Source organism: Bos indicus, chromosome 22, assembly GCF_029378745.1.
Source record: "Bos indicus isolate NIAB-ARS_2022 breed Sahiwal x Tharparkar chromosome 22, NIAB-ARS_B.indTharparkar_mat_pri_1.0, whole genome shotgun sequence".
Classification (NCBI taxonomy): domain Eukaryota; kingdom Metazoa; phylum Chordata; class Mammalia; order Artiodactyla; family Bovidae; genus Bos; species Bos indicus.
In genome coordinates, this window is record NC_091781.1 from 55,541,726 (window position 1) to 55,559,221 (window position 17,496).

At 55.9% G+C, this 17,496-nt stretch overlaps 2 protein-coding genes across 15 annotated transcripts in view; one reads left to right on the forward strand and one right to left on the reverse strand.

The window, feature by feature from the left end:
- The window catches only part of ATG7 (autophagy related 7), a 293,009-nt gene extending 277,350 nt beyond the window's left edge, over positions 1-15,659 (forward strand). For 2 of the 3 annotated variants that reach the window (XR_011563076.1, XM_070776866.1), the window contains one exon: positions 14,646-15,659. Coding sequence is in view for 1 of the 3 variants with exons in the window: in XM_070776866.1 (XP_070632967.1) it covers positions 14,646-14,672 (27 nt within the window). In the remaining 2 variants the exon portion in view is untranslated. The remainder of the gene's footprint in view (positions 1-14,645) is intronic. The other variant, XR_011563074.1, reaches the window with a different exon arrangement.
- The window catches only part of VGLL4 (vestigial like family member 4), a 156,550-nt gene that overhangs the window by 2,815 nt on the left and 136,239 nt on the right, over positions 1-17,496 (reverse strand). For 11 of the 12 annotated variants that reach the window (XM_070776873.1, XM_070776876.1, XM_070776871.1 and 8 more), the window contains 2 exons: positions 2,990-3,212; positions 148-268 (listed from right to left, as the gene is read on the reverse strand). In XM_070776873.1, the coding sequence (XP_070632974.1) occupies positions 148-268; positions 2,990-3,212 (344 nt within the window). Of the gene's footprint in view, positions 1-147; positions 269-2,989; positions 3,213-15,518; positions 15,603-17,496 lie in introns of those variants that run through there. The other variant, XM_070776880.1, reaches the window with a different exon arrangement.

Below are 17,496 nucleotides of genomic sequence, written 5' to 3' on the forward strand. Positions count from 1 at the left end.
TGCTCCCCCCGCCCAGCCCAGCGCCTTTGTGCTGGGACAACGCCGCCTTCCGCAGGGGCCCCGAGGCCGCCGTTCTGGGAACAGGAGGGTAAGGGGTGCTGAGTCCCCCGCCCTGTTGGGGGATGGGGGGCACGCGCGGGCACTCACAGCTCGGGGTCCGCCGGTAGCTGGCCGGGCCGGCCGCACAGCCGCTGTGCGCCACTGGGCAGTGCGAGAGGTTGCAGTTGCGGGCGCTGGCGGAGGCGCACGTGATCACCGAGGGCCGATTCTGCGGGGGAAGGCTGGTGTGAGTGGCGAGCGCGGAGAGGGAGGCGATGCGGACCCCACCCGGCCACCCCGCCCTTGCGTTCCAACCCCGCTCCGAGGCAGGACGGCCACCCCGGTGCCCTTCAGCCTGGCCGGGCACCCACTGAACCGGGAGAGCCCCCATCAGTGCGCATGGGGCCTTCTCCCCAGCACCCCTTTCCTGCCAAGCACCGCCCCCCCAAGACCTCTCCAGGCCCAAAGGCAGATCTGGTCAAGCCCCTCCTCCGCCTCGTGGTTCCCACTCTGAAGCTCAAGGACCCAAATCCACAGTGAACAAGCGCCGAGGAGGTGTGCCGGGCCCCCTCTGAGCAGCAACCTTGTGAGTCACCGAGCCGAGGACAGAGGCTCGGCTGCTGGGCTGAAATGAGACGGTCACCAAGTGGGGAGACCAGTGGGCGGACAGCAGGGGGAGGGCCCCCTGCAAAGGGACACCCAGGGTGTGTCCCCCAGACCCCAGAGCTTCTCTGAGCCATTCTAGGACCTTCCAAGATACTCCCAGTTCTGCTCATCTCTATTCCGACCATGCAAGTGACGACTGAGATGGAGGAGCCTCTCCCAGTGTGAGTCACACACCAGCGTTACCCCGTCGGCCTTCCCCAAGACCACCACACTGCCTGCCTGGCAACTTCCACCCACCCTTCAAGACCCTGTTCAGGTACCTCCTCTGTGAGGCATGAAGCCACCCTGAGCAGGCACCCTGCCAGACATCCCCCGACCCGGATGAAAACACCTGTGAGCCAACCTCACTCTCAGGCTGCAGCCAGGAAGGGTCCTGATAGCCCCAGACAAGACGGAGGTGGCCAGACAGCTCGAGGGAGCTGGGTATCAGCCGAGGCCGAGTGACGGCAGCAGGTCAGCAAGGGGATCGGGGCTTGTCCACCCCCCGGCATTCCCGTAAAGAGCCAGGACGGTAGCTCCTGTGGAGGCCTGCAGAGCAGACCTTCCAGGGATGGGAAGTGGGCGGGTCTGTAATGCAGATCTGGCTCCATTTGAGAGAGCAGGCGTGTGCTCCGGGTCTAACAAGGAAGAGCACACACCCGAGCTGAGAGAAGGTGAGGCTGAGCAGCAGCAGCCTGAGAACAAAGACCTCGGGGCTTTACTGATGGTTCCACATGTCGGCAGCAGAGCAGAGCCACCGGGAGCCGGCATGACACCTTGCCATGGGGACAGAAACAGTGGAAAGGAGGGAACGTGGCTCTGAGACTCGGAGAACGAGGTGCCCGCCTGTTAGGCAGGACCTTCATTCACCTTCTAAGCTCGTTTTGTGAAATGGGAAGAATAGGACCTGAGGGGCTTGGAGCATGACCTAAGATGGGTCTGGGGGCCTGGCCGTGGTCAGGTCCAGGCGTCCAGTCACTTCTGGAGGGTCTGTTCAAACCGCTGAGTCTGTGCTCTCCCCACGTGCCTTCGCTGAGTAACCTGCCCCCCACCCTCCAGACGGGGCTGCGGCTAAGGCAGGAGGAGACTCGGGGAACTTGGGAGCTGGGGGACACCCACGCCAAGCTGGCCATGCGATCCATACACAGCAAGAGAGAAGGATGCAGAGATGGCCCGGAGCCAGGGGAGGAAGGGGGCCGGCCTCCCGTCCAGCTCTCAGGCCCGGTCCGGCCCGCCCTTCCAAAGCCTGGCTGCACCCACTGCTCTGGGAGATGCCCAGGGCCTCTAGCTATAACTTCCTTCCTTCCTGCAGCACCGGTGAGTGTTCCCTACCTGGTAGCTCCCCCTGACTCCCCCCAACTGATACATGAACAGTCTGGCTCACTTGATTACCTGGCTCCTCCAGACTCGAACTGTGTGAGCACCTGCATCTTGCTTGACCAGCTTCTAACACACTACTTACACAAAGCAGCTGTCTATATACCCAGTTTTGTTGAAAAAAAAAAGGGAAACAAACAGGGTCGTGATTTGGGGCTTTAAGGCAGAAAGCGCAACCGTTCATCAGCCTTCCTGGGAGCCGCAGTGAAACTTCACCCAGCACCTGAGGGCGCCCACGAGCAGGGGGCACAGATGGGGTCAGAAGCAGGCCTGGGCAGGGGCTGCGGTAGCAGCCTGGAGGCTGAGCTTGGCTCCGGCACCTCCTCGTGCTCACATCCGTGTCCAGGAGTCTCGCGCAAACCCTGACTGAGGATCTGCTGGGCCCCAGGCCCCAGAAGTTGAGAGAGAGGAACCACAGGTTCACGCCGTGCTTCTGAACTGCACGGTTAATGCCTCCCTTTATCAGCTCTTCCCCCAGGAGCCTGTTTTTTAAGTCTCTGTTCCTACCAAACAGTCTGTGTTTATTGACAACTTAGTTCCCTTATTTTCCTTTATGTATGTATATATTAAAAACAGTCCTCGTCTGCCAATCACAGGGTTCTGACCAGACTTCCTAGGGCCCCAGCCCCGAGCAGAGTAGCCTGGCACTGCACTCCAGCCGTGTGGCCTCGTAAGGGGTTCGTGTCAGAGTCCCCCTGGGATCATCACACTGATCCCCAAAGAGCTGCCGAGGAAGACGGTGAGAAACACGGCAAGTCCAGGCCATTCCCTCCTTGTGAGAAGCAGAGAAGCAGCAGCCCCCCAGACACTGCCGCTTCTCTGAGGCCGCTCAGCCTAAGGAGCGGGGCCTACACGCGGAGTAACCCACACAGCTGGTGCTCCCGGCACAGCCCGGCAATGGGGTCCCGCCCCCCCGACAGAGGTGTACCTGCTGCCGCTCCACCGGGGCCAGGGTGGGCGAGAGGCCGGCCGGCCTGCCGGCGTCCAGGCTGTTCTTGGTCAGTGCGAGGGGCTGCTCCATGCTCAGGCTGGGCAGGGACGCGTACAGGGGGCCACTGTGCAGGCTCATGGTGGGGGCCACGGCCCGCTCGATGGGGCTGCGGCTCCGCTCCCGGGGGTCTTTCCGACAGTCCCCGTTGGCCGTCTTATTCCTGAAAAGAGAACAGCGCGCGCTCAGACGGGAATGCCTGACAGCTTCTGGGTAGGGAAGGGGGCCGTGGCCGTGCTCACACCGATCGTTCCAGCCTTCTCTGCCAAGGGGAGGGACCACTCCGTCATCACCCCGCCTCAGGGCGCCTCCAATAGCCCGCGGGGAACCAGGGGCCGGCAAGCTAGCCTGGGTGGGCGCTGGGGAGCGGTGCCCTCGCAGGGTCTGGAGTCCGCTCCATGGCACCAGCAGGAAGGGACCGTCCACACACCTGGGCCGCCGACACCCCCCAACTGGTGAGCCTGGCTCTGGCCCTGGATCTGCCAGAGTGCCCTGCGCAGGCTTGCGAGAGAGCCATCCTCCCCTCACCCCGCTAGTGAGCCTGCCTTCCTGTGTCCCTGGAGCCCCCCAGGGCATCTGAGAGCCCACTCGGCCTGGCACCCTCGTGCCCAGCGCCCTGCCCACGACCACTGAGAAACGGCAGGTGAGGGCGAGGCCCTGGGGCCTGAGCAGCTGTCCCACAGATGCAGTCTGTGCCCATCAGGATGGCACTGGGGCTTGGGGAGGCGGGGGCGGTGATGCAGGAGACCAGTCTGGTTCTGCCAGCACATCCCCGGAGCCGGTGTCCTCAGCCGCCGTGTGGGCATGGGGGCCACCTGGGAGGGTCTTGAACAGGGACCGAAGGCTACACAGGTGCGGAATCGTGCGGGCGGAACAAGCCACCTGTGAGCTCATCAGCTGCAGCACAACCTGACCGCACACGGCACGCCGTGCAGTTCGTGGGTGTCCTCACCCGCTCCCCCCATCCTCTGGTGGACTCTACAGAGTGACTTAGACACGATTAGAGGACAAACTTCCAGCCCATGAAGACGATCACAGACAAGTCAGACAGTCCAGACGAGATGCTCCATACACGTCCCACAGATCCCGGCAACTTACAAAGAATTATGAGACCAGAAAAAGAATAGGGAAAAAAAGCCCTTAATTCTGAAACCAGCCTGTCCGTAATGTATCGTCTTCCTGTGTAGATTCAGAGCACATTGCTGGCCTTTATACAGAAGGCGCCACAGTCGTAACCGCGGACGCCGACACACAGCAGCGACACCAGCCCTCCGACCCGAGGTGGGTGGGCTTCTCCTGAACAGGGTGTTTCTTCCCTTAACGTAGCTCAGTCAGTCAGGAGTCCTGCCAATGCAGGAGACACGGGTTCGATCCCTGCATCAGGAAGATCCCCTTGGAGAAGGAAATGGCAACCCGCTCAAGTATTCTTGCCTGGAGAATCCCATGGACAGAGGAGCCTGGCGGCTACAGTCCAGGGGGTCGCACAGAGCCGGACACAACTGACCGACTGATACTTTCCCTCTAGTGTTTGATGTTCTATATAAACTGCCTCCCTGACATAATTTCCCCGAAAAATGAGGTTTCTAGACATCACATCACGAACTGTTGAGAGGTCGCGGGCTGGTCGCGTCACTGGGACAAGCCCCTGTGCAGTTCAGGCTCCATGCCTGTCCACCAACGCTGATCAAGCCCCTATCTCGTGACGGTTATGGGAGGAAGACACAGCCCTGCTCAGGGGCTCACAATCCGGGCACCGGAGGGGAGGTGTGGGCAGAAGGCTGGCAGGGAGGCTCACACAAGCCCAGCCCCTTGAGGCCCCAGACACCACCCAGCCCAACTGGGCAGCCGCTCTGAAGGGTCAGGGACTGAAGCCTTGTTCTGGGGAGGGTGCCCGAGCAGCGGAGGGTCTGTCCCGTGTCACGCCGGATGCGGGAGGAGTGAACAGGGGAGACGGGCCCCTGCAGGCAGGACGCAGCGGGCATCGAGGACCAGAAGACACACCGAAAACACCCAGAAACCGTTGTCTGAAGAAGTCGCTGGTTAATTTTAGTAAATTACACATTACTCACACTTCCAAGCTCCTTTTCCCGGTTCCCGGAGCTTGGGCACAGACGTCGTTTTCCTTCCCCCAGTGAATCACCCCCGGGCTCCGCCGCTTCCCGGGAGTCACGTGCTCCCGGACCCAAAACCACACGCTTCCTGCCCGCGACTCGCGGCGCCTCCACCCTCCTTAGGGACACATCTGCTCCGCGAGGGGCCCAGAGGCCTCCTGGGTGGTGGGTGCCGGGGACCGCCCGAGAACACAAGGTTCAGGGTCCCGGGTCCACCCCCCAGGGGCCCATCCTCACCCCGGGGAGGGCGCTGCCACAAAGAAGGCAAGGGGCTCGCGAGTAGGAAGGGGACACCGTCCTCTGGGACAGAGCATCCGGGCCAGGCTCCCACGAGCTGCCGCTCTGCCCTCCACATCCCCAGGGGAATGCATACTTGGCCCCAGGCAGTGGGACCGTGCGGGACGCCCTCAGCACGCACCCTCGTGAACGCAGGGCTCCCTGCCCTTTACCAATGGGGCCCAGAGCTGCAGCAAACCCCTAGGAAGGTCTGTCTTCCCATTCTCAGCAGTTAGCTAAACCAACAGGCTCCAAGTTCTTAGGCCAGGGAGGGAAGCAGAATGAAGCAGTTTAGTGCTTTCGAGGAAATGTTCTGGTGCCCTGGGGTCCACAGGCCGTAGCTCCTGGACCCAGGTCAGTGCCCCCGTGTCCCCTACCCCATCCTGGGCTCCCATACTTCAGGAACACCCCTGAGCTGGCGGGGTGGCCACGGGGTGCTGAACACTCCCCTAGCTGGCTGACCTGCTGGGTTTAGGACAGGGACCAGGCCGGCGGCAGGTGCCAGCATCTCAGAGAAGAGGCCCGAGGTGGAGCCAATGAACACTCAGCCTGAGAGGCTGAGAGATGGAGGCAGGGCGGCAACTGGGCGCTCGGCAAGCCCCGGGCAGCCCCCGCCTCGCCCCGTCTCCATCCTCAGCTCTGGGAGGCCCCCTGACCCCCAAACCACGAGGCTGGAGGACACAGCGGGGACCTGTGTGTGCACGAGGGTCACAGCACCGGGGGACACGGCAGCCTCCCCAGTGGGACCGGAGGTCCTCACCCTCCACGCCCTGCCCGCTCCCTGGAGCTGAGCACAGCGCAGAGTTTTAAACAACCATTCACTAAGTGAACTGTTAAAGGACAGGTATCGTGTGATGTATCTATCATGTGAGGACTGAACTGTGAAGAAAGCTGAGCACTGAAGAATTCATGCTTTTGAACTGTGGTGTTGGAGAAGGCTCTTGAGAGTCCCTTGGACTGCAGGGAAATCCAACCAGTCCATCCTGAAGGAGATCAGTCCTGAGTGTTCATTGGAAGGACTAATGTTGAAGCTGAAACTCCAATACTTTGGCCACCTGATGTGAACAGCCAACTTGCTGGAAAAGACCCTGATGCTGGGAAAGACTGAAGGCCGGACAAGTGGACGACAGAGGATGAGATGGTTGGATGGCATCACCGACTCAATGGACATGAGTTTGGGTCCGGGAGTTGGCGAAGGACAGGGAAGCTGGCGTACTGCAGTCCATGGGGTCGCAAAGAGACATGACTGAGCGACTGAACTGAATCATGTGGGATCCAGTTAACGGTCTGTGATGAATGAAAGGGAATTAAGGAACTTTCAGAGGAAATGCCCAGCAGGCAAAGACTTTTCTTCTGAAAAAGCAGAATTTAAGGAGCATTCACACACCAGGCGCCAAGAGCTGTGACGCGCTTTCCCCCTTCACTTCCCGCATCCTTAGTTTTCCTCCCTCCGCCCACGTCCTGCTTCAAAACGCCCCCCAGGTCATCCAGACTCAGGTCACCCTCCTGCCTCCTCATGAGGGGGGCGTGGGGGTGTGACCACGACGTCCTAGTCGGGTGTCGTCACCCCTCAGCACCAGTTTCAGACAGGAAGCAGGGAGGTGTGGGGCGAGACAGCCCGGCAGGGCACAGGGCTCAGAGGAAAGGCGTCAGCACTGCGAGGCTGGGAGGTGAGGCAGAGACGCTGTCCGGGATACTCAACGGTGAGCCGGGTGTCACGGGCCGGACACAGCTGAGAAGTAACTGGCGTTCAGAACCCCGCTCCCCAGGACACAGAGGGACCCGGGACCCTGCTGCAGTGCCCAGCCCACCTGGCACTGGCAGGGCACGGGGGAGCCCGCCCACCCCTGCCTTTGACCAAGGGGGAAGACGGTGTCGTCTGTGACACCTGTCGCCAGGGACACCCAACGGGGATGCAGGGCCAGGCCGCCAGGCGCCCACACGCTGCAGCCCCGAGAACAGGCCGGCGCTCAGAAACCTGCTTCACTTGGGGAGTCGGGGCTCCCAGACCGCTGAGACCCGCGACGCGGGACCACTCTCCTAACAGCTTGTGCTCAGCCATGTCTCTCTACCCCATGGACTGTGGCCCGCCAGGCTCCTCCGTCCATGGGATTTCCCAGGCAAGCATACTGGAGTGGGTTGCCATTTCCTCTTCCAGGGGGCTTTTCCCAACCCAGGGATTGAACCTGCGTCTCCTGCGATGGCAGGCAGGTTTTTTTTAAACCTCCTGGGAAGCCCTCCTAACAGCTCGACTCAACGTAAATAAGGGAACAGTTTTCCTCGACTGGAACAGCCTGTGCATGCTTCCCATCATAAGCTGAGACAAGAGGGAAAAACCAAAGTTTTAGAAAAGAGGTGCACACCGAGAGCCCGACTGCTGAAGCTCCCCGCCCTCCCGCGCCAGGCCTGGCAGTGGGCACTGGCAGCAGGAGGGTGGCCCCGCACGGACACCTCGTGCGCCCGGCCCTGCCTGCGGCCCGACCGCGTCACGTGGGCCCCATGTGTGTGCTCACTCATTTCGAATGAAGGCAGGCGTTGCTGAGACCAATAAAACACAAATTAACTTAGCATTCCTACTGCTACTAAATGTGTAAGTGATGTTTGTCATTAGGCATTTTCTCAATGAACAACACTTAAAAAAAGGGATACAAGCAGCTCTCGTATTCTTGGCATCGGACAGAGTCCGGGCGCCCAAGGAGGGACGGAGGCGTCTCGTCTCTCCTCCCGCCCGACAGCCGCAGCATCTGCAGTGCCCACGGGGCTCGCCTCTCACAGCGGCAGGGCTACGGACGCGGGGCGGCCGGGCAAGGGACAGAGGCAGGGTGACACAGGGGATCCACCCACGGAGACAGCCCAGAGCGCCTGCTTTTTCTCCCTTTGCTTTTCTGCCGGGCGGGGCCCTTGCTTCTGTGCGCGCACGCGAGCGGGGACCACTCTCCAGTCCAGGCGCGCGGGCTTCTCAGCCCAGTGGCGGCTCTTGTTGCAGAGCACAGGCTCTAGGCACTCGGGCTTCAGCAGTTGCTCCGCGGCATGTGCAGTCTCCCGCCGGACCAGGGATCGAACCCATGTCTCCCCATGCTGGCAGATGGATTCTTAACCACTGGACCACCAGGGAAGTCTGAGGTGGCTCTTAAAATGGACAGTGTCTGCAGCGGTTTTGCTGGGGTCAAGCCAGCAGCTCCCGCACACCCTCAGTCTGACGCTGAGATTCCCCGGGGAAAAGCCTTCCTCGGGCTAGAAACGTGGTACCCAGGGCTCAGGCCACAGGACAACGGAAGCCACCTGCCGGCCCGGGACTCAGAGGGGAGACACGGCCCTTCTGGACACACGGACCTCTGCACGATGCCTGCTCAGACGTTCCTACACGTCAGCTGCTACTGCTGCTGCTGCTAAGTTGCTTTAGTCGTGTCAGATCCTGTGCGACCCCATGGACGGCAGGCCACCAGGCTCCCCCGTCCCTGGGATTCTCCAGGCAAGAACACTGGAGTGGGTTGCCATTTCCTTCTCCAATGCATGAAAGTGAAAAGTGAAAGTGAAGTCGATCAGCCGTGTCCGACTCTTAGCCACCCCATGGACTGCAGCCTACCAGGCTCCTCCATCCATGGGATTTTCCAGGCAAGAGTCCTGGAGTGGGGTGCCACTGCCTTCTCCAAGTCAGCACAAGCACCCAAGTCATAAGTGAACCGACCAAAAAGCAAACGGATTCTTAGGAAAAGCCTGCACCAACTGGACTGAATGAGACAGGAACCCGTGAAGCTCCAGGGCAGCGTCTGGCCCAGGGGTCACTGGAGAAGCGATCCCAGGCCCTGCCACCAGGAAGGGGGTGGTCTGAAAACACCTTGAATGCCATCTCCACTCCCCTTCTGGGTGGGAGCCGGGCCCCCTCTCTAATTCCGTTCCAACTCTTTGGAAGGCTCACTCTTAGCCTTGACTCCATACTCGGTGACAAGTCGCTGGAAGACACCGCACACTGTTTATGGTGAAAAGCCTGGATGCGTCTTCCTGGTCAGAGGAAGAGAGCTTTGTGGTGCGGTGGCTGTGAACAACCGATGGGAGAGGGGTGTGAATCGAAGCGCACCTGCATGACCCCTTAGGGCGACTTCTCAGACACCCCCAGGGCCGGGGGCTCACTCAGTTCACTCCACGGCTGCAAAGCACCAATGAAAGGCACCCCGTACAATGAATGGAATCTACATTCCAGTATAATTCTGTGATTGACAGTCTGCTCTTTGGAAAAAACCCAAGAAAGTCTATTTCTTCTTCCAGCCACCAGAAAACTGCTTCTGCGTCCACCCTGCCACGCCCAGGATCCTCTTGAGCCAACAAGCATCCCTGCCAACAGTCCTAACCCCGTCAACACCATACCCTCCTGTCGTCACCCACCTCTGTGTGCTCTCCAAAGCAGCATCTACGTCTAAGTGTGGTACCCAGAACCAGACTCCCCATGGACTGGAGCCCGCCAGGCTCCTCTACCCAGGGGGTTTATCCAGGCAAGAAAACTGGAGTGGGTTGCCATGCCCTCCTCCAGGGGATCCTCCCAACCCAGGGATCTCCTGCACTACAGGCGGATTCTTCACTGTCTGAGCCACCAGGGAAGCCCTTCAGCTTTAAGTGTGGTACCTAGAACTAGACAACACTCTGAAGGAAATCGAAAGAACAGGTAACTCCCTTCAATGTGCACAGCATATTTTGAACCAAAAATCAAACGGAAGTAAGAACCAAGGCCAGCAAAACTGAATACTGAAATCAGGATAACTCCAAGACCTGCAGTCAACTGGAACTCCACCTACAACAACAGGACCCAAGATGCAGCGGTTCTCCTCCAGCAGCCTGGTCCCATAGCAGCGTCTAGCCTCCTGAAACCCTTCCGCTCTTTTTCTCCTCTTTCACTCAGCTACACTGTGATGTACTGGCTAAAGACAGAGATTACAAACAAGTTCCTGCATCATGTGCGCACACCTGTCAAGGATGGACCCGCATGTTTCCTCCTGCGCTGTCTGGTTTGTGGCAATTCCCTCCCGCCCTTCACGACCCACAAAGCCGTGCTCCTGCCCCTGAATGCAAGCACGTTCCCAGCATCCAGCTCCCATGCTGGCAGTGTGTGTGTTCAGTCGTGTCCCACTCATGTGTGCGTGTGTTCAGTCGTGTCCGACTCGGGTGTGTGTGTGTTCAGTCGTGTCCGACTGTGTGTGTGTATGTGTGTGTGTTCAGTCGTGTCCGACTCGTGTGTGTGTGTGTGTGTGTGTTCAGTCGTGTCCGACTCGTGTGTGTGTGTTCAGTCGTGTCCGGCTGTGTGTGTGTATGTGTGTGTTCAGTCGTGTCTGACTCGTGTGTGTCTGTGTTCAGCCATGTCCAACCCTTTGTGACCCCATGGACTGCAGCCCGCCAGGCTCCTCTGTCCACGTGGACTCTCCAGGCAAGAACACTAGAGTGGGTTGCCTCCTTCTCCTCCAGGGGATCTCCTGACCCAGGGACTGGACCCAAGTCTCTTGCATCTCCTGAACTGGCAGGCAGGTTCTTTACCAGCTGAGCCACCGGGGGAGCCCTGATGCTGGCAGTAGGCAGTTCCACACTACCCCGTGGACTTCTTTTTAATTTTACTGCAGTGCAGGTGACTTACGGTGCTGTGTTAGTTTCAGGCACAGCGGTGTGATTCAGCTACATACACTTAGAATCATTCTTTTTTAGATCTTTTCCACAGAGGTTACCACAGAATATTGAGCAGGGATCCCTGTGCTGTACAGTAGGCCCTTGCTGGGTTCCTGTCTTATGCGGAGCAGTGGGTATGTGTTCATCCCAAGCTCCTGATTCATCCCTGCCCTGCCATGTCTCCCTTTTAAGTAAGCGTACTTTTGTTTCCGATATCCGTAAGTCTGTTTCCGCTTTGTAAATCAGTTCATTTGTATCAATTTTAAGAAAACTAGATTCCACACGTGAGGGGTGCCCTGTTTTTGTCTTTCTGTGACTTCACTTAGTACGATAATCGCTAGGTTCATCCATGTCACTGCTCACGGCATCATTCTGTTATTTTGTGGCTGAGTAGTATTCCATCGCACACTAGTACCGCACCTCCTGTTCATCTGTCGATGGACACTTGGTTGCTCCGGTATTCTGCTCTTTGTAAACAGTGGTGCGCAATGAACTCTGCGCAGCAAAGTTTCGTTTCCAACTCCGGTTTCTTGGGGACTGTGTCCAGCAGCAGTACTTGGGGATGATACGGCAGCTCTCCTTCTGGTTTTGTAACCAGCCTCCACCCTGTTCTCCGAGCGGCTCTACCAACCTGCGTCTCCCCCAGTAGTCTAGGAGGGAGCCCTTTCCTCCACGCTGTCTGCAGGACTTTTTCTTTGGAGATTTTTGATGACGGCCCTTCTGACAGGCGTCAAGGGGGCACCCTGTTGGAGTTCAGATTTGTACTTCTCTGGTCAGTACTGAGAGTGGAGCATCTTTTCGTGTGCTTTTTGGCCGTCTGTGTGTCTTCTTTGGAGAAATGTCTATTCAGATCTGCCCATTTTTTTAAATTTTTTTTGGGGGGGGGCAGGAGACATAGAACTACATGAGCTTTTTGTCTTATTTTGGAGCCATGGACTTCTTGATAGTAGAGGATAAGTTCTAATTCAACACATTCATTTAACACTAAACAAAAATTTTAAAGCCAGTTTTTCTTTCAAAACCACCCACCAACCCTGACTAACATCAGAAACTCTGCAAGGAAAAATAAATTACTGATTTAAATTATTATAAAGCTTTACTAAAAACGTTTGAGAATTTAAGTATTGAGTATATACAGTGATTAAATGTTCATTTAATAAAAGATCCTGAGGCATCTACCAAATATTCTTTAAAACAGTTATTATAATTATCAATTATGGAAATATGATTATTAAAGAGCCTTTGGGATCCTCCATCTGACAGCAGATTATGTAGTGTATAAATTTCAAGCATTTAGTGAATTAATTCTCTCTGAGCAGCCAGCCACATGGTCTTGGCTGAACTCTTATCTTTCTGAAAACCAGAGGAAAAGGATAGCTGAGCTATTTTTTTTCTTTACTTCAATTACAAGATAAGAACATGATTACAATTTCTTCAAGATTATTTCAAGGATTCCTGGACACTAAGAAAGGCTACTAATCAATGGACAACTGATAGGCAAATTACGAATCACCAATCTCCATTCTCTAAGCAAGTCCCCAAAGGGATTTGCAAAAACCCGACGTGGATGGCTTACTTCACTTCCCAACTTATTAAAATGCATTTCTTGATAAATATTCTCATTTTCAAACTCTTGAATTCAGGACTGACTTTCCCTATAGTGTCTGCTTAGTTTTACTGTAATGTCAGTAGCATCTGGCTATTAAAAATCAAATATTTAATCCCAAACCCGGCACCCGGAAGAGGAAACCAGGAGAACCATGACTGTTCAACCCTGAAAGGGCATCACACCCTCGCCCCAACTCTTGAGTTAATGATCCTAAAAATGTCTTCAGAGAACCCAGGAGGGCCATCACCCAATATCCTGAGTGACACACCCCTTTCCTTTTCACAAGGACCTCCCACATCAAGTGGGAATGGTGACTCCCAATCACCTTTTAAATTAAAAAAAAAAAAAAAAAACCACACCCCCACCCAGGTCCTCACATGAGGACCACCCCCAACCATGAAGCCCCAAACATCCTAGCCTGAGAGTTGACCATCTGTCCTCCGAGTTCTTTACACACTCTTCAACCCAGCTGAGCATGGAATACAAAGGCTGAACACATAATAAATTCATTACTGTTTATTCACTTGAACTGAAGTTAATCACTAGTCTTTGGAAGGTTTTCTTTTAATCTTTTTTTTTTTAATTGTGGCAAAATACACATAAGATTCACTATTTTAGTCATTTAAAAATACACAGTTCGGTGGCATTAAATATACATGCACTGGTTTTTTTTTTGGTACTTCGTCTTAATGGTGGCACTCGGGGTCTGCAATCTTCACTGCAGCACACAGGACTCTTTTAGCTGTGGCATGCAAGCCCTCAGCTGCGGCCTGCGGGATCTACTTCCCTGAGCAGGGATGGAACCCAGAGCCCCTGCGTGGGGAGCATGGGGTCTTAGCCACTGGACCACCAGGGAAGTCCCCACCTGCATTGTTGTGTAACCATCCCCGTCAGCCACATCCAGAAATTTTTCATCTTTCCAAAGTGAAACTCTGTACCTCTTAAATATGAACTCAGTCCTCTCCCCTCAACCACCTGGCAATCACCCTTCTCCTCGCTGCTGCGATGAACATGAGTCCCCACTGAAGAACATCACACACTATCTGTGTTTTGGTGACCGGCACATTTCACTTTGCATAAGGTCTTCAGGGTACATCCATGGGTACAACCCAGCTGCCAGAACTGGGTTCCTTTTTTAAGTACTTTGCCTGGAAAATCCCATGGACAGAGGAGCCTGGTAGGCTGCAGTCCATGGGGTCGCTAAGAGTCGGACACGACTGAGCGACTTCACTTTCACTTTTCACTTTCATGCATTGGAGGAGGAAATGGCAACCCACTCCAGTGTTCTTGCCTGGAGGATCCCAGGGACAGGGGAGCCTGGTGGCTGCCGTCTATGGGGTCGCACAGTCGGACACGACTGAAGCGACTCAGCAGCAGCAGTATTCCATTGCACGGACCCACTCATTCCTTGACGGACACTGGGTTGCTCTGGGGACTGTGAACACAGGTGTACAGATGCCTTCACTTCCTTTGGGTCTATGCGCACGAGAGGACTTGCTGGATCACATGGTAACTCTGTGTTGAACTCTCGGTCCTTAGACGTTTTGACTAATCATTGCTGGTAGTGTCCCTCACTACGAGACAAAAACGACGGGTTTCCAGAACCATAGGTCTGGCCTACAACCACAGCACAAACACCTCTGTAAACACAGTCCAAGTGGTCCACAAGACAAACGCTGGGGAATAATGTAAGCATTTGAAACAGAACTAAATAAACAAAGACCGTCCATCCATCGCCGGCTCACCCGAGCCCACGGCCCCAGGGACACACACAGGGACTGCAGTCGGGGTTGAGTGTTTGGAGACTCACAAAATACCCTATTTGTGGTTCTCGTTTTTCACTACGGGCCTTTAAAAATGACTTCAAGTCATCCAAGGATGGCGACTGTTAGTAACAACGATCATTCGTGTAACATTAGTGAACAGCTGACAGATCTGCCTTGATCCACAGCCTCAACCCGCTGCCCTGCATACGTGATCCCCAAATGACCAGACGGAAACCCAAGCCCGAGGGAACTGCCGGGCTTGCGGACAGGACAGGTGAGATCCCCTGGAAGTGGGCTCCTCATCTCCATGGGAACCTCAGCTTCCTTCCAGGGCCAGGGGGAGGGGGCTGCTCGTGGAGTTAGGTGGTGAGAGCCCCGCGTCCTGAGGCCACTAGGGGCCTCCTCTCCAGTGGATGCCCGGGCCCTCCATCCACTCGCAGAGGAGGGCCTCCTCTCCCTCCCCGCGGAGGGAAGTGGTCACATAGCTGAGGTCAGAGCCTCCAGACTTCAGCTGTGGCCAAGTGCTTTTATTTGCCTTGTAATTTTCTTTAAGAATACACGCTAAACCGAAAACATACCCCCCCCTCCTTTTGGAGGCAATCCGAGCGGCCGAACTTGAGTGGGAAGGACAAGCACCCCGTCTTCCGCGGAGCTGCGGGCTGCAGCCGGTCACGTGACAGCCAGCCTGAAACACGTCAGCCGTCACCTGAAACCTGCCTGCTTCCACCGCAGGAAGGCAGCTCCTGCAACGACTCCCCAAGTGCCTTCACTTCGGCGGCAGGGCCACGGCCCCTTTAAGAGCCCCGGCCCCTCGCAGAAGAAACCGGAGGCTGCGGCGACGGTGGGGATGTGACTCTGGGTGGGGATGTGACTCTGGGACGGGGGCCGCCTGGCAGGCCAGAGGGATGAGCAGGAAGAGGGAGCAGAGACAGGGCCGCCTCGCCCAGCCCCGCTGCCTTCGGAGTTTAAATCAATTACAGCTGAAAATACAGGGTTGCCATCTGGTTTGCAAAAGCAAGGATAAGGGAATAAAATGAAAGGGCTTTTTTGGTACTAACCTCACTTTAATCATTGCCAAAGAGCATGAAGACAGCCCAGCGTCCTCCCACAAGAAAGCCGTGGGCCTCCCAAACTTGGCAGGCGGTCCCGCGCAGGACGGGCTGGGCGGGAGGCCCGTCAGAATAAAAGTCCCCCCGCGGGAGGTGGCGCGCTGTGTGTGTATGGGGGGCGGGGGGCCGGCTGCAGGGCCCGGGGCTCCTGGGCACTTTCTGCACGGAGGGTGCCTTCCAGAAGGTGACCTGCATCTTTACTGCCCCGATCGAGAAAAGAGCTCGGTCGTCAGGATGACAGCGTGCCATTTCCTCCTCCTTTGTCTCCTCGGTCTTCCAGAACATTGGCCTTTTAAAAACGTCTCTGAAAAGGAGGCTGAATGGAACCCACGAGAGGCTGGGGGGCTCGGGGGGCGGTGCTCAGAGCAGCAGCATGGCCCGCAAGAGCCTCTCTGAGCAGGAAGGTCAGAACGCCCCGTGTTCCCTGCGCTGGGGTCTGTAGGAACAGACTTCCTCCTGCAGAATCTGGTCTGGGGTGGCTGCACAGGACGCACAGGTCTGCAGCGTCCTCACCCACACCCCGCGTCACGGACCACCCGCCCCCGCTGACATACACACACCCCCCCAGCCTCAGTCCCCTTGCCAGGCCAGGTCAGACCTTCACCCGCCCCCAAACCTGAGTTCTTTCCTCCCCAGGTGAGTTTTACAGACAAAACCAAGGTATGCCTGGGTCCGGCTCACAGAAAGTACAGCCCACGGCGGCACCGTGGTGTTTATGGGAATAAATGCTGATCAGCCCGTTATGGCCTTTTATAAACCGGAGATCACAACAGTAACAGATGATGTGATGATGATGAAGATGGCATTTGTGTTCCGGGGAAAAACACATCTTCGACCCAAAAATGATGCAAAAGCGGTCTTCCAGATCCAGCCCCGACAGAGTCACTGTCTATAGCAACAGTGTCCATAACATTACAGATCTCAGGAGTGTGAACTTTCGAGTAAACGGTACCTCTGTCAAACCACAGGAAACATCTGGTAAAATGGTTAAATAAAAACAGAATTTAAATGTCTGACTTCATAGCGTGCTCATGGTACCAACGACAGACCGTTACAACAAATGCCGAAAGCCTGCTGGCCACTCGCAGTGCTCAACACTCAGTGTCCTGGAGTGGGGGGTGGACAGGCAAACAATCCGGAACCCTGGCCAGAATCCTGTTTTCCCCGAGGGGGTGGGGGTACCACACTGCCACCCCTGAAATGTCCTCAGGCCCAGAGCAGACTCCTCCACACACTCCCACAGCCCCCCAGTGCCACGAGCAAAGCAGGCTCCCAGAAAGTGCTGGGCAAGGAAGCAAGTAAGGAAATGCACCACGCTGCGCGCCTCTTGGTCCCACCACCAACATGCAGCGAGCACACGCAGTTATCCCCACCAGCAAAACACAGCCCAGATGCATGTTTCCAGGCGCCTGCCGGAGCATTCTGGTCCCTTCTCAAACACTTTAGAAGGCTTTTCCATTAAAAAAAAAAAAAAAAAAAAAAAGATTCAATGACTTGACCACTTCTCAATCTAAAAAAACATCTATTTCAAAAACACAGTAAAGTTGAAAAGCAAATTTAACTTAGGAAAACGGTTATTTTCCCAACTCATTTGATGGAGGGTCCCTAATATGAAGTTGTAACATTGCCAATAGACAGATACACATGCTACTTGAAAAAAAAAGAAGACAGAAATCACAAAAGAAATCCAAATGGCCAATAAAAATATGAAAAGATTAGTCAAGTTTCCTAGTAGCAGAAAGAAAGAAAGAAAAAAGGAAAGTTAGAACAATGATTCCTTCTCCCATGAAACCTGGAAAAATTAACAGTTAACGAAAGGTCACCTCTGGGATGCTGTGGGTGATGGACACGTGCAAACAGTTGCCCGTGGGAATGTCAGTCAGCAAACCCAGAAGAGATGAGCTGGCAGGACGCACGGACGCAGAAA